The sequence below is a fragment of the Mixophyes fleayi genome, chromosome 7 (genome assembly GCF_038048845.1).
Source record: "Mixophyes fleayi isolate aMixFle1 chromosome 7, aMixFle1.hap1, whole genome shotgun sequence".
Taxonomy (NCBI): Eukaryota; Metazoa; Chordata; class Amphibia; order Anura; family Limnodynastidae; genus Mixophyes; species Mixophyes fleayi.
In genome coordinates, this window is record NC_134408.1 from 7,243,725 (window position 1) to 7,260,877 (window position 17,153).

Below are 17,153 nucleotides of genomic sequence, written 5' to 3' on the forward strand. Positions count from 1 at the left end.
GAGGGACTGAGAGGAGGTGAGCTGAGTAGCTGGAGAGCAGAGTTAAAAGTGATGGAAACAGGAGGTAGGAGAGACCTGCTCAAAGGAGCGAACAATCTAAAGGGAGGGGAAGACAGACAGACACATGGATGAGACGGAGAGACGGGAGGAAGGGGGAGAAGGGAAGAAGGGATGAGAAAGAGAGGAAGCCGACCGGTGGGAGTTTAGGCATGAGACTGGAAGGCTTTAAGGAAAAGGTGGGTTTTTAATGTTCGTTTGAAAGAGGACAGATTAGGGGAAGTTCTGATGGAGCGGGGAAGCTTGTTCCAATGGAGGGGAGCGGCGCGGGAGAAGTCTTGGATACGTGCATGAGAGGAGGTAATCAGAGGGGAAGAGAGGCGACGATGTTAGCATTTAAATGACAGTAATTATTTTTATTTTCCATCTATAATTTAGTATAATGGATATATATAACCTTCGTATTATACTGGCATCACTGGATTGTGATAGTTGCCACTACAGGGCACCACATTTTACCCATTATTCCAGAATCCACTATAGCCCCTGTGCTGAGCAGGCAAGTGTTGGATCACTTTACTGTATTACAGGGAAGTTAAATAAGCCAACAAATAAAATTAAGAAAAAATAGTCACTGAACTGACACAATTGGGCATATTCAATTCCGATCCGATTCGCGGTAACGCGCGTTACCGTGGAAAATGCGCACAACTGCCGGTAATACGGTATCGAAATAACGCGGATTTTCGTACGCAGCCCTATGGGCTGCGAACGAAAATCCACGTTATTGCGGTACCGCGGATTACGTTCGCGGCCGTTCCGGCGCGATCCCGCGAATCGGGATCGGAATTGAATATGCCCCAAAGGTTACAAGAGACAAGAAACTCATTTGTACAGTAAAGGCCCTTATGCCTTTCTCTATATTCATACATTGATAACCGCTCAGTGTGCTAAGTGCATGTACTGTACTACTTTTCAAAATTTCTCAGCACATCTCACAGTGCAGTAAATAAATCAGTGACATCATGGAGCAGAAATTGTATCAATGTCTTTTGCAAGATAACCCCCACGGACAGTACTGGTAATACAAGCAAACAGTATAAGATATTGGAGGACTTTATGTTATTATTATGCAATGCTATAAGCGAAAAGCTTGAGCAAAGCGATAAACTCTAGTTGTGGCGCACCGGGTGTCATGTAAACTCTTGCTACATCTGTAAATACTGCAATCGGCCACAGTAGTCTAGTACCTTTAATTTAGATAGGTGTGATTTTGTAACACAGAGACATCAAACTTTCATCCAGAAGATACCCCTATGCCCCTGAATTACCTTTGAGGTTTTTTTTCCAGAATTAGCCTGCTCTCTGCTATAATCAATTAATATAAAATAAGTATTTTACAGCAGTTATTTAATTGATGTTAGGTTCAGTAGAAAAAGTCTGCATTAAATTTGGAAAAAACAAATATCGACTGAATGATCACGCAAACAATTTTCTACAGTTTTCTCCTAGAAAATAGTATCCTACCAATAGGTCTATAATAATTAGTTATATAATTTCTAGTCCTAATAACTAGATTTGGATGAACAACTCCTAAATGTTTAAAACAGATAAAACTGATATTGGTTCAGTTGCATAGATCCAGATTTCATTACTCAAGCAGCTGCTATGGAGTCCATCATCTCAAGCAAAGCAGGAGACCAAATATACTCAGATCCAGGCACTCTTCTTCCTGAGACTCGGAGCAAGTTTCCAAAATAGTTATATGTCCTGTTGTGAGACTACAAGTGACAGTATGGTTTGTGGATCAATGCTTATGAAGCTTGCAGTAATTAGAGAATATACATCCCTTTTTGCTCTATTTCTGTTTAAGTAGTAATAAAGCTGGTCCATCCAATGATATACATGCACAAATATATTATTTCAAAACAAGCCTTATCATTGTCTGCTTTGTGTTTGAGAATAGGAGAAGTCTGTTTAATGCATTAGGTCATTGTGTTTTGTAACATATTGAATTATTGTAGTAGATAGGTGTGTATGTGTTATTTAATGGCATTGGGTGTTTCTGGTTTTAAATTGTTTGGGTTGTTGTACAATGTGGTGCACTTGCGTTCTTCACAAAATTGCACTATATCCCGAAATAATGTCACTGATTTAAGTGATAAGCCCAATCTGACAGAATTACTATCACTTAGTATTAAAAGCTTCCTTCAGACTTTCTAAAGCTTGTTCTTTTGTTATTTTCTTCCAGTCTTCTGGTAATACAGCTGGATTGTCTCCATATTCATCAGCAAATTGCTGATTAAACTGCACAAAAATGTATTTCCAGTAATCAGAGGACTTAATTCTGGAGTCAGGTTGGATGGACCAATCTGGATAATATGAGCGATACTCTTTGTATGGACACGGAATCCAATTTGTGTCTAAATTTTCAAATGGAATGTTTGATACAACAGAAGTAGAACATATGTCAGTGCTCAATGTATCATCATCTGCCCAACTATACCCTCCCAACCCCTCAGGTCTGTGGACAGATGCAGAATGCTCCTTATGATCACCACCTGCATTTTCACAGGGTGCTTTACAGAACGGACAGTGATGTCCACATCCAATCACCTTCTTAAACAGTTCATCCTGAGGCTTCAATGTGACCCTGGAAAGTACAGACTCAATGTTTAATGACCCCAGTTCTGAGAGGACTTGTTCTTCTATGATGGGGAGATATGAGAGAATGTCCTCAGAGAACTGCTCAACATTTGCTGTATTATGGAAAGTGATCACTTGCATCTTATTCTGTGAAATTACTAATTCGTTTTTGAATAATTCACAAAACTGCTCTAAAGCATTTGAAATTATTCCTATTTTTAAAAAAAATTCACTTTTAAGGACGTCTTGGATTTTTCCAGTGATCACACTCAAAATATTTCCCTGTAAAGTATTTAGAGCTGGAGGACTCTGGTATTTTTCTGCAATGTACTGAAATATCCAGTTTTTCAAAAAGTTCTCATATGAGCTAATGTATTTAAAATATTTTTGGAATGTGTTTTCCTTTAGTAGATCCTCCAGGACAGTTATCTGAAAAATACTTCTGCTGCTGAATTTTGATTGATCAGAACTTTTTAATATCTCATCAATGATTTCCTTCCCAAGATGCCTCAGAACATACTCAGTTAATGCTGGTTTCAGGCACAGCTCACAGAATGTTTTGGCTCTGTTCCGACACTCATCTTTCTCTTCAAATATACTCTCAAACGTAGATAAATATTTAGGTTTTAATTTTTCTAGGCAGATTTTTGGATCATTTTCGTGGAGAAATGTCTCATGCATCTTCTGATATCTCCAAGATGCTCTTCCAAAGATGAGGAGCTTCATGTCCAGCTCAAACTGTGAGGAGACATTAAGCTTTCTAGCATTTGTTTGCTCAAGTTTAGTATTGACCATGTGCAGTAATTCCTGGCAGTAAGTGTCATTATAATCTTCAGTGGATTTTACTGTCTCTGTGACATATGTATTACATTTTTCTATCAAAGCTGCAGCAAGATCTGATATCTTATCATAGTTTATTGAACTGTTATGTAACTGGATGCCTGTCATTGTAATTAAACGCTCATCAATGTACATTTTATTCAGCTGAAATTCTCTGTGTGTATAGTCATCTAACCTCACATTAGATAGGTTTTCAGTAATGTCACCACCTTTTACACTCATCTCATTTCTCAGCAGATGAAGCATTGTCTGGCCGATGTTACGTTTTGGTAATTCCTCCAGCTGTAGATCACATAGTGTTTTTTCCCACATGTCCTCAAATTCTCCTTTCACCTCCATGTCACCCAGCTCACAGTTCCTTTCTCTGCAGCGTTTCAGGAGATCAATAATCTTCTCTTCAATCAGCTTCTGAGATGTGTTCTGGACATTCGGTATATTGATCTCTCCTTTCTGAAATGAAACAGCGTCATTGAACTTGCTGAGCGCAATCCTTTCTAGTTGTTTTGTTAGGAACTTTACACTCATGTAGAAATCTTCTCTGTATCGTTCTATAAGATGGACATTTTCAGATTTAATCTCAAAGAAATTTTCTAGTAATTCCACAACTTTTCTTTCTTCTTCAAGTAGCAGCTGTTGGAGAACATCCTTATACTGTGCACAGGTTTCTGTACTAAGACTATTAGCAGATTGATTTCTAATACTAGTCTCTGTGCTCATCACCCAGCTGTGGACATTTTTGGTGAACTCCCATTCCCACAGAGAGTATTGTACATCCAGTTTATTATAATATTCAGCTACCAGACTGTTCCTAAAACTGAAGATAAAATTCTCGTGTTTAACTGCATTCCACAAACTCTTTATCCATGTAATAAACTGAGGAATGTGACATTTCTTATACTCAGAGTTCTGTGATTTAAAAAATTGAAATAAACTCTTTTTTAAATTAAAAATGTTTTCACTGTAACCGGTTCTTACTGGATCCATTGGTGGGACCCCCTGCCACAGTTTAGGAAGGTACCAATGGTGTCTATCTAGATCATAGTCCATCACATCACTGAAAGCTGTAATTCCACTTATCTTCTCCAGTTTTGCAGCAATTTTTGTCATTTCATTCATTTGCTCCAAAAGTTTTTCTCTGTTTTTCATGTTCTTTTGATGAGCGGACACATCGCTCACATTCTGATGTACAAAACGACAGTTGGGTTTCTTTCCAATTTTTTTAATCCTAAGAAATGCACGGATCACGACCTGTAAAATATCTTTCATTTCAGCTGTATTTTCCATGGCCATATTCACTATGGTGATATCACTCAAACCAACCACTAAAGTTGCCAATTCATTGTCATGTTCATAACTGTCCTCAGGAGCTTTCAACCCTTCAGTGTCAATCACTAGAATAAATTCACAGCCCAGCTCCTCCTGGAAGGTCTCTTTCACTTTAATAATGGTCATGAAGGCTCCTCGTGTACATCGTCCACTGGCCACAGGGAACTGTAAATCAAACATGGTGTTCAGAAGGGTGGATTTCCCTGTACTTGGTCCTCCCAGCACAGTTATTACTCTCATCCTGCAGTGTCCTCCTGTCTTGTTGTCCAGCTCAGTCAGGACATCAGTTATCCACTGCAGGGGGATGTTGGAGGCGTTTCCATCAATCAGCTCCAATGGGAATCCATCCAGCAGGAGATCAGCAGCTATTCCTGGAAGTTTTGTAAATTGTTTTTTTGCTTCAGCAATTACATTCTCATTAACCATTGAACATTCAGCCTCATAAACCTGCCCCAGCTCACGTAGGAAATGTTCATTTCCTAAAGATCTGTCACAAATCTTCTGGTCTAGTTGCTTTAGTTTTTCTCGATTACTTGATTTATTGTTACAATTTTCTTTGTATTCAGACTGCAGTGAAGACATTTTATTTCTTGAAATTGAATCCAGCTCAAATTTCAGCCATTTGAAAAAATAATGTTTTTCCACTTGAGACAAATGGGTGATTGCATTAATAAACAATGATATACCATGAGAGATGACGTGCTTGCGTTGTTCCCTATATAGGGAATTTAGTTGCTGTATGAGTTCACTTTGATAATCTTGTGCATTTTTCCCTCCTTGTTTTGTCATTCTGCAAAGTTCTTTCTTTATTTTTGTTATTTGTTTCCACAGATCTCCCTGTAATGTCAGAGATTCTTTCTTATACTCTTCCACATTGTGTATTACAGAGGTGATGTTCCTGGCATGTTCCTTTGCATTCTGACATGTAGATGTGTTCTCATCTACACAGATATAATCTCCTTGGATTTCATCTATAATACTAACCAAATTTCTTCTTTTTTGACAATTGTTTAAAAAGTACTGAATGTTGTTTTGTATTTTTCTCACAAATGCTGCATCATTAGCTGTACTTCCATTAGGAATAATATTCATAGTAGTCATATTTAGCTCTGACATTAGATTGTTTATGTGCTGCGCAGTCTCTGTGGTTACTTTATTACCGGGACATCGAGTAACAATGAAATAATACTGTGTGTCGGTGTTACTGCAGGTTGATAACATTCTGAATTCTCTCTCACAAATACTCTCAATAAATATAAACACAGCTGATGAGACTTGTGTCAGAAACATGAACTGTTCCCAGCTGGACTCCAGGTCTCCACGTAGATTGGTCACTGCGATGGGCTCTGGGAAAACATCAGACTGACCACAAGGAAAATACCAGGAAATTTCCACAAGTCCATCAGATATTTTCCTCTCAATATTTCTTCCCTCCATATTATCATGTATGAAGAAATCGTAATGTTGTTGAGCTGGATTAAGGACTTGATTAAGGACTTTAGATTTCGATAATTTGTTTTTTCCTAATCGTACAAAGGAGAAGATCGGCATGGGAATGTTCACAACATTTTCTTCTTTGAACCTTGTACTGTCAGCTAATGATTGAGGTCTCCATCTCTTCACAATATCCCTCATTGCCCACAGCATGAAGGTGCATTCTGTGCCATCACCAGCAGGGAGCAGCAGAGGGACAGCAAACTGGCACATGGACATTTTTGATACAATCTCTTGCTGTAGAAAACTGTCTGAACAATGCAGGAGAGCGCACACAACATCCAGAGGGTGAATATTGGGAGTTGCTTTGTCCTCAGAGATAGTAATTAATAAATCAAACTCTTTCTCATTTTCATTTGATAACACATTAGGTAGATGTTTTGTAAACTGAGTGTTTAGTGCCGTTCTGTTCAGAGCCATGAGCTTCCTTAGAAAGTGCCATGGAAAATCTGTTATATCCTGAGGCTGAACATCATCCAGATTCTCTGACCCAATCTCTAGAACATCCCTTAGGGTCAGTTTTGAAACTCTTTGTTGTTGTATATTTAGGTTCTCCACAAGTCTATGAAATGTCTGCACTTTGTCTGTAAAAGCAAAATAACTTAATGTTACAGTACATTAACATAGTCATGAACAGAGTCATAAAATGAAACAAACTAATAAATGTATATAATTTTAATCATTTTTAATTTTTTAATTTTTGTAAATGTACCTCAACATTTTCAACTATTTTTTTAATTAGTCCTAAAACGGTTTTAGAACCAATTAAAACTAGTTGAACCTAAAATATTCATAAATTGCGCCCCACTTCAGAATTGTGCCCTGGTTGGTAGCCCCTCTCGCATAGTCCTAGTTACGGCCCTGCTAAAACCAATATATAGTCAGTTTCAGCTTAAACATTTTATGAAAGGGGTTCTATGACTTTAAAACCTCCTCTCCAAATATTATTTACCTGGTGTCCGGAATTTCGGGGTTACCTTTAAGTTTCTTATCTTTACCGACCTTATGGTTTTTTTTTGACTGGCCGGAGTATGGAGGAAAGAGGAGAGCATCAGTAAGCATGCACAGGAACTGCAGGAACCCCCAACCTCACCAACAGACATCAGGTAAGTACAATTTTGGGAGGAATTTTAATCCTTTACATTTTAACACTATCCGTAATATAAAATTATTTTAAACAAAAAGGAAATTCCTTAAGAATTTTTACATGATCACAATTGCAGAAAAGATAATAATGGTGGCATTTACTTGGTAGTTTTTTCCATTTATTGGACAAACTGTTGTGTCCTGTTATTAAGTTGTAATAAATGTTGTACTGATATCACATTTTGTCATTGAATGGGTTTATGGGTTATCATTTTCCCAAACACCCCTCTTGCTAAACTGTAATGAGCGGTTGAAGGTTCTATCAATGAGGCATAGCACCTCTGTATAGCTGAATAACAATGGTTGTGAGTTCCATTATTTACTATGGGAGTAGTGGTACTTCTACCTTAGTGATTTCATTACGCTCAAACAATTCTCAGGTCAGTGACCAAGAGATAACATAGAACTCTAAAGAAAATCACAGACACCAAAGTACAAAAATAGTGTGAAATAAAAAATAGTTTACCTGTTTGTGAGGTGGGGTATATTGGAATAAAGCATTAATCACCATTTTTCCTTTCCAGGCAATCTTACTAACCCACCTGTTATGGTGAAGTGCCAGGGCAATTTAATGGAGTCAGTGGAGGTACAATGATAGCCCCAGTCTAATGCTGGATTCCCATCCTATCCCACTTGGGGGTGGTGGGAAGTAGTGGAAACTAATATCCCCATCGTAATGCTGTTGCACCATTCTTCATACAGACGGTGTTATTGGTAATGTGGTTCCTCAGTAGAGTACAAGTCCTCAATATAGCACAAAGGATCTATTCACCCTCCTCTGGAACCAAGTGGAGAGGTGGAAATACAAATCCCAGAGGGGGCATTGGATCCCACCTCCATTATTCTTTCCATCATTTTCTGTCATTAGGGGTGGGTGGATTTAGGTTGTTGTGGAATTATATCTGTAAATCCACAGGTAGCTTAAGACTAGGTAAACAGATTAGTTAAAAAAATATTTGTATTTTTCCACCACTGTAGGATTTTTTTCTGGTATTTTGTTCAAGATAGCAGATAATGAAATAGAAGAAATAATTTTTTTGGTGGGGCATAGATTGTTTTTAGCATAGATAGCAGTTTAGTCTGCAGTTTGCAAACCCTTACACATTGGATGTGTTTTTCAGAAATTATGAGGTTTGATGTATATTTTTCAAGTTAGTAATTTGCACGGTTTACAGACCACACAACAAATCAGATAAAAAATGGACTTCAGTATATTTCTTCCAAGTCTTCAAGATTTCAAGACTACAAAACTAAACACTGAATGAGGATCGGTAATTATTTTGGGTTCTAGTAAAGATGTATTTAATGATGGGCCATCTGTGTATTGGCTCGGCTGGCTGAAGAGTCGTCAGTGTCTGATCCACCAAATGCATGAGGGCGAGGGTCTATCTTGCTTCTAATTGTCATCAACCTCAGCAGCACTTTCATAATCCCCAGCAATATGCAGTGAAACTTATTATAGTTACGCCATAACAGTTAGTTTTACAGCCAGATTATTGTACTCATGTGCATTAGTCTAGTGTTCCCCATTACTGTTGGCTGACTTCCTGTATACCAAAACTATGGAGCTCACGTCCAACTAATGTTTCATGACACCATGTTTGATGTATGGGTAATGGAGAATACTCTTAATGTCAATGAATGCCAATTGAAAATATGGCATAGGGATTATATGTGTACTATATATTAATAGAATTTAAAATGTACTATTGTAATTAACTTAGGTTGGTCAAGACAAAATTATGAATTATCCCTGAGGAGTGTGTGTCAGGTGAATTACTGTTGGGAAAATATATGGATTGAATTCGGCGTCAGTTGGTCATGGCTTCGACAAGGTCTAATGCAGGAGGAGTGTAAGTGGCTAGTGGGAGAAGGCTTGAACTACACACACACAGCTCACTGTGGCTGGAGAATAGAGAATTCCCTGTGTCTGGTTTCACCTGGCTTCATTAAAGCTAACACAGACCAAGCCATGACAGGTTATTGAAGATGGGGAAATAAGTTGGAAAATGAGAAACTATATTATCACAATGTAAAAAGTAGTCGGGCTGACAGGTGTACTACAATGATGTAAAAAAGCCCAACCTGGACTGATGCGGAGCTGTGCTGCTTGAATCCTTCCTCCATATAGAGTGGAGTTTGTGAGCAGTGACTGTGCTGTGGCTGATGATCCAGTTACCATATACCTACATAAGATATCTACACGTCTGTTCCTGACCTCTTGAAGCTGACTGGAGCTCATTTCCAAGAACCTCTGATACAGATTAGCTGTTTATTTATATCTTTTTGGTATGTTGCCACCTATCACTTGCTACTGATTGTCACGGATACATCTGAAACGTTGTTTTCTGCTTTCTTCTGTCTGTGTTTCGGCATATGATCAGGAATTATGAACATTGGTTAATACTGTTTATACCAGCCTGACATGATGAACACTTTGTATTTATATCTCTATATACAGTAATACTGACTGTCTGGACGTTCTGTACCAGTTAGCACTACTAGATTTGGCGCCATCATCCCTCTTTCTATATTAACAATACTTATTTCTCGATCGGAGTACCATCCGAAAATTAAGAGGGAGGCTGCCTACTCTTATGAAGAATAGTGTACACCAAGATCGGTGATTTATATTATTATTTACTCTCCTATTTCGAGTTTGAGCGCCAGTATTTATTATATCTAATAATACACATATTATATATATATATACTGCTAGCGTTATTATCATTACTAACTTTCATTATTGCTGTACTGTGTTATGGAAAGCAGGTGTGTTATTCACTGCCACTTCATCCCATTTCTGGCCACATCCTAGGTGGGGATTCTCCATGTTGGTCCCCGATAGGTTCAATCATCCAGTCTGTTGAATTATATTCCTACACATGGCCCTTGAGAAGACCTTGGTGAAGGCACTGCCACTTGAGACCAACCTAGAGACCTGCCTCCACTATCCTTTACCAAACCTAGCATAGAAGGCACATAAAGTCTTACATCCCATGGTTATAAGACTTCATGGTATTGCTGTGTCAGTATATTTGTTTTTCTTATTTTCAGGACATAGAGGAGTGTCTTTGTAATGACCTTGAAATAAACAGCATTTATATTGTTTCATTTAGGGAAAACTAGAAAAAAAAAAATCCAAGTCTGGTATTGCTCTCCCTCAAACTGTATCTGTTAGTAACAACAGAACGAAATACACATTGATGCATTTGATTAAATGTAATTTCTGCCTCACTGATACTTTCACAAATAAAGAAGAATATCTTTGCTCTTGACTGTGCAAGTTTTTCACTCAATAACCAATGAACATGTTTATGTAATGTGAAATGTCTGTGATTGTGATGAGAGAAGTTACTCACTTTCCATTAGGTGTTGGGACACATCAGACAATGCTGGAAACCTGGGAATCATGTTCTCTAGATGGTCCAGGAATCTCTCACAGGCCGGTTCTCCCTTCTGTAGTATATTGTTTATCAGCTTGTCAGCTCTCTGTCCTGGGCTCACAGCCTGGTACAGATCTTTATAGTCCTGAAAAGTTATGAGGTGGAGAGAGTCCAGCTCATCACACAAACCATCCACATTATCCTCAAACACTTCCGTTAATTTCCATCTCAGTTGTTTAATAGTCCTCAATGGTTCTCTGAATGGAGCCATTTTTCTGAATTCCACAGTCTGAAAATAAGTATAAACACAGTGATTAGTTTGTTTATATAGAATGATTTATCTGAATTGGTTATTAAATAAAATTATTTAATAAAGGGGAGTTATTAATTGTCATTAGTGGTGTGTACCATTTATGATGATGATTTTTTTTTAAGAATATATTTTAATTGGGATGTTGTCATTCTGTCGACATGTTTAAAATGGTGACATTGTGACTGTCGACAGTTGTAATGTTGACAGTCACAATGTTGACATTTAAATGGCAATGCCAGCAGAAGTCTCCGGATCTGCCAGCAAAAAAGGCTGTGGATCCGGCAGAAAATACTTAATATTAAAAAAACACAAACATTAACCCCAAACCTTCCATCCCCCTTTCCAAACATATTACTCCTAGTGCATAAGCTGATAAAAGCAGAATCAGGGGGACAAAAATTGTGGGGTCCCCCCTATTTTACTAGAGCCAGCACTGAGCTTTGCCAGCCGGCACTGGTGACAGTATAGCAGGAGAACCCGTAGCTTGGGGATCTCCTGCCATAATGACAGGCTGATTAGAACAATACCGAGGCTATAATAGATTCAGACAGTTTATCAGCAAAAACTCAATTGTCTGTATCCACACAGTGCTATTTGCAATAAAATGTTGAGATTAAAATTTTTCATGAATGCTAATAAATATACAATGTATAAATGCAGCATTTTGTAATGTGACCGTCACCTTTAAAATAACTACACAGTTCTGTTCATGTTTGCAGAAATGCACCTTATGTTCTGTCCCTTCTCCTTACAAACACTCCGTGCAGCATTTTACAGATGTGAATGTACAGCTAGGAGTGTACACGGTGGAAAGAGCAACAAACATCACTTTAACGTCCAACCAACTATCACGTCCCTATCACCTCCGTCATTCATTTCTATTGTTTTTTCTTTCCTAATATACTGCTTCATTACTCCTAATTTTAGTATTAGTATTAGTCTCAATTAGTACTAAGTTAGTCAAGAGAGTGAGGGGACATAGGTCTCATTTATAACCCTCAGCCCATCTTCCTTAGGCAGATATTAGTCGTGGTGGGATATTAATTACACAATCAATATACTTATTAATGTACATCTTGTTACTGTTTGAGAGAAATACTGAACATTAGCTAATATAACACAGTGGTTAGTATAAACATGTTAAACAAGACATCACAAGTGAGAGATACAGTGTAGGCTTCTCAAACCAGGACCGTGAAATTCTACTTTAGGAAAATAAAACAATTTCTGTGGCTAAATGAAAAGAAGAATGAATTTGAAATAAACAGAACTAACATTGTTTCCGTATGAGAAGATCCTGTATTTACCTTCACTTCTTCTTATTCTGTGTTCACTGGAGCGGATCTGGGTGGTGACTCCTCTATGTAGAATGTCTGTCCCCTAAGACTGAGCCCAGGTTTTCTCAGATAAAATTAAACATTAACAAATCCAGAACAGATTGCCTTTTACTGGTAATAATGATTTCCGAGTAAAGAGAACACCTTTCACTTTCACTCTCTCTGCTTTGTCACGATTTACAATTCATGACATTCCTCCAAACTGCCACAAGTTAGGTGGGTCCGTCCTGATTCTATGGGATTGTCCTACTGTCCTGAAAAGCAGAACTATAGCTCCAACTGCCGAGACTGTTGTCCTGCTAATAACCACCATACACTGCAAAGTGGGTAATGAATCAGGACATGGGATGTCCCCTTTCAGAGTATATCCATTAAATCACATGTACTGGTTGCACTTTTTATTTTGAATGTGGACAGCTAGGTAAGGGAGCACTATCTGCCTGTGGCTGGGTGAGGAAAGCTTGAAATAAACTGCAACAAAACACACAAATAGCCATGTTGAAAAGCTTCTCAATAAGGGCCGACATTGAAATTCCATGGACTTCTTCTTAAACCAAAAACTACTTCCATCTAAATTCTTATTAACATATTCATCAGAATATACTCTGCATAATAAGGTTACTGTGCCACTGATCCGTTTAACCTACAACTGAAGTACAAAGTAATTAACAGGATGGTCATCCTTCAACCTTGAAGAAACACATTGAGATAACCACCATACATTGGGGATGTTTACCCATTAAACCCTACATCAATGTAGTTCTGACTGTTTCAGTCCTAACTAACATTCATATTATAGTTATTGTACACACAGCAATAAATGTATCCTGAGTAAGAAACTCATATTGTTTCTGTGTCATGGATTGTGCTGTCAATCTCTGTGTTAGGTTAAAGTCTATGGAAGGTGAAAGAAGCAGATTGAAAATACAGATTATAGATTAAAGACAAGTGCAGAGCAAAGTTCAAAGACTGAATTTAAAGAATAGTTTCATTTGCACGTATCCACAAGCGTTCTATGGCAGTTTTCCACAAACTACTTTATGGCAGAGACATGATAGGTAAAGCATATGTCACTGTCAATTAAAGGGAACTATTTAGTGTGTGATGACATCTGGATATTTTTGTATTGTTACATTTACCTAGGTATAAACCAGCCATGGTATCACGCATCTCACCAGTTTAGCTTCATGTGGTTCATTCTGTGCTTTGGTTTCCCTTGGTTACCGCTATCTGCTGTTCAGCCTGGCGTTCCTCTATCATCGGATGCCATCTTGCCTAGCGGTCTACGCATGTGCTACCCCGGGAACCTTCAAAACCTCTGCTCCGCAGTGATTGGATCATCTGCAGCAAGTGCCCTTTATAAGGTTCCTCCTCCATATAATGGGTGTCATGTCATCAGGTCTCTCTACCTGATAGGAAGCATCTCCTCTGACTCCTGTTGTTCCTGACATTGTGGATGGTGCAGCTCATCGCTACTCAGCTATACCTGTGTTGCTTATCGCTACTCAGCAATAACTGTGCAGCTCATCACTACTCAGCATTACTGTGCAGCTCATCGCTTCTCAGCATTTGCCTATGCAGGTCATTGCTTCTCAGCATTATCACTGCAGAGCATCGCTCATCATCGATCCTGTTCCAGCGTTATAAACCTGTGTGGATCTCAGTGCTATTGCCCTCTGCAGCTCAAAGCTTTACTGATTTATTGGCTCAGCTTATCTCACAGTCAAGACCTGTGGCTTCACTGCAGAGCATCGCTCATCATCGGTCCTGCTCCAGTATACACCTTTGTGGATCTCAGTGATCCAGCTCTCTGCAGTTCATCTCTTCACTACTACTTCTATTTTGCCTGATGGCTACTTTGTGGTTCTGTGTATTATCTGCTCTGTGCCCCCTAGAGGAACGCGACCTGCAATTGAGAGCAGCTAAGGCTATATACCCTTGCGGGAATCCCCGGTGAATAACTCTCCTCCGTTAGACTCCGCATCTCTCTGGGGGTAAGCTATCACTCGAGCAGAGATCAGGACCATTCCCAATATCTGGCTTTCAGGACACATGGGTCTACAGCTGTAGTTCCACAGCAGTAATTTGTAGATCCTTATCTAATAAATGGCATGGCTGTAGAGAGCCGTGTAGGTGGCAAAGTTACCTCCATGGTTCATAGTTCTGCTCGGGGTTGCTACACTTCATCTGAACCCAGAGAGGCCACACTTTAAACCTCAACCCCACAGTCTTTCCTGGGGATGTGCTGGGCAACCAGCAATACCACTGGTGTCATCACCTACAGAGATAATGTCTTCTTGTCACACCACCCCACAGTGATTCCATAATATTGCTCCAGCCCTTCAACATAACAGGTTAAATTAGGAAAAATACCTCTCAAGTGTATGGGGGATTATTATATTATTACCAAACCCCTCTAGCGAGAGCAGGGTTCCCGGTAGATTTTAACTAAAGGTTAAACCTATCTGGCATCCACTAAATATGAATTATGGGAAAATGGTTCCATCATTCATATTTATAATGACTGATGGTAGGTGGCATAGAAATGCAACAATAATACTAAGATAACAGGGTGTCTGTGGTGGACGTACAATTCCCACCAGGTTCCTAATTAGAGTCGAACAACTGCTATGCACCAGAGACTTAATCTCCCAATATTCCTCCTTCACATCTACACCACACACACACACACACACACACATCTACACCACACACACACACATCTACACCACACACACACACACACATCTACACCACACACACACATCTACACCACACACACACACACACACACACACATCTACACCACACACACACACACACATCTCTGCACATCTACACCACACACACACACCTCTGCACATCTACACCACACACACGCACATCTATACCCCACACACACACCTCTGCACATCTACACCACACACACACACATCTCTGCACATGTACACCACACACACACCTCTGCACATCTACACCACACACACACCTCTGCACATGTACACCACACACACACCTCTGCACATCTACACCACACACACACCTCTGCACATCTACACCACACACACATCTCTGCACATCTACACCACACACACACACACATCTCTGCCCATCTACACCACACACACACCTCTGCACACCACACACACACACACCTCTGCACATCTACACCACACACACACCTCTGCACATCTACACCACACACACACCTCTGCACATCTACACCACACACATCTCTGCACATCTACACCACACACACATCTCTGCACATCTACACCACACACACACCTCTGCACATCTACACCACACACACCTCTGCACATGTACACCACACACACACACACATCTCTGCACATCTACACCACACACACCTCTGCACATCTACACCACACACACACCTCTGCACATCTACACCACACACATCTCTGCACATCTACACCACACACACACCTCTGCACATCTACACCACACACACCTCTGCACATCTACACCACACACACACCTCTGCACATCTACACCACACACACACCTCTGCACATCTACACCACACACATCTCTGCACATCTACACCACACACACCTCTGCACATCTACACCACACACACCTCTGCACATCTACACCACACACACCTCTGCACATCTACACCACACACACACCTCTGCACATCTACACCACACACACCTCTGCACATCTACACCACACACACACACCTCTGCACATGTACACCACACACACACACCTCTGCACATCTACACCACACACACCTCTGCACATCTACACCACACACACACCTCTGCACATCTACACCACACACACACCTCTGCACATCTACACCACACACACCTCTGCACATCTACACCACACATACACACCTCTGCACATCTACACCACACACATCTCTGCACATCTACACCACACACATCTCTGCACATCTACACCACACACATCTCTGCACATCTACACCACACACACACCTCTGCACATCTACACCACACACACCTCTGCACATCTACACCACACACACACACCTCTGCACATGTACACCACACACACACACACATCTCTGCACATCTACACCACACACACCTCTGCACATCTACACCAGACTTGCCAACTCTCCCGAAATATCCGGGAGACTCCCGCATTTTGCGAGAGTCTCCCGGGCTCCCGGGCGAGTGTGGCAATCCCCCGCATCTGGATAATTCTGCCCACTTCCTAGTGAAGTGGGCAGAATTAAGTCCCAAACGCCGCGATTCCCGGTGAATCGCGGCGTTTGGCCCCGCCCCCCGCTGTCAAATGACGCATTTTGCGTCATCACGTCATGGGGGCAGGTCCAAAATGACGCCACTTGGAGCCCCGCCCCCCCGTTACGCCCACCTCCTCTGCAGGCTCCCGGATTTCACCAACAGAAAGTTGGTAAGTATGATCTACACCACACACACACCTCTGCACATCTACACCACACACACACCTCTGCACATCTACACCACACACACACCTCTGCACATCTACACCACACACACACACACACATCTCTGCACATGTACACCACACACACATCTCTGCACATCTACACCACACACACACCTCTGCACACCACACACACACACACCTCTGCACATCTACACCACACACACACCTCTGCACATCTACACCACACACACACAC

At 40.3% G+C, this 17,153-nt stretch overlaps 1 protein-coding gene across 1 annotated transcript; it reads right to left on the reverse strand.

Moving 5' to 3' along the window:
- Positions 1–1,390: 1,390 nt before the first annotated feature.
- Positions 1,391–12,564, reverse strand: LOC142097201 (interferon-induced very large GTPase 1-like). The gene is made up of 3 exons (XM_075178849.1): positions 12,456–12,564; positions 10,812–11,124; positions 1,391–6,887 (listed from the first exon to the last, which is right to left on the reverse strand). The coding sequence occupies exons 2-3, from the start codon at positions 11,104–11,106 to the stop codon at positions 2,185–2,187; spliced, it is 4,998 nt and encodes a 1,665-aa protein (XP_075034950.1). The 5' UTR covers positions 11,107–11,124; positions 12,456–12,564; the 3' UTR covers positions 1,391–2,184.
- Between the last annotated feature and the right edge of the window lie 4,589 nt (positions 12,565–17,153).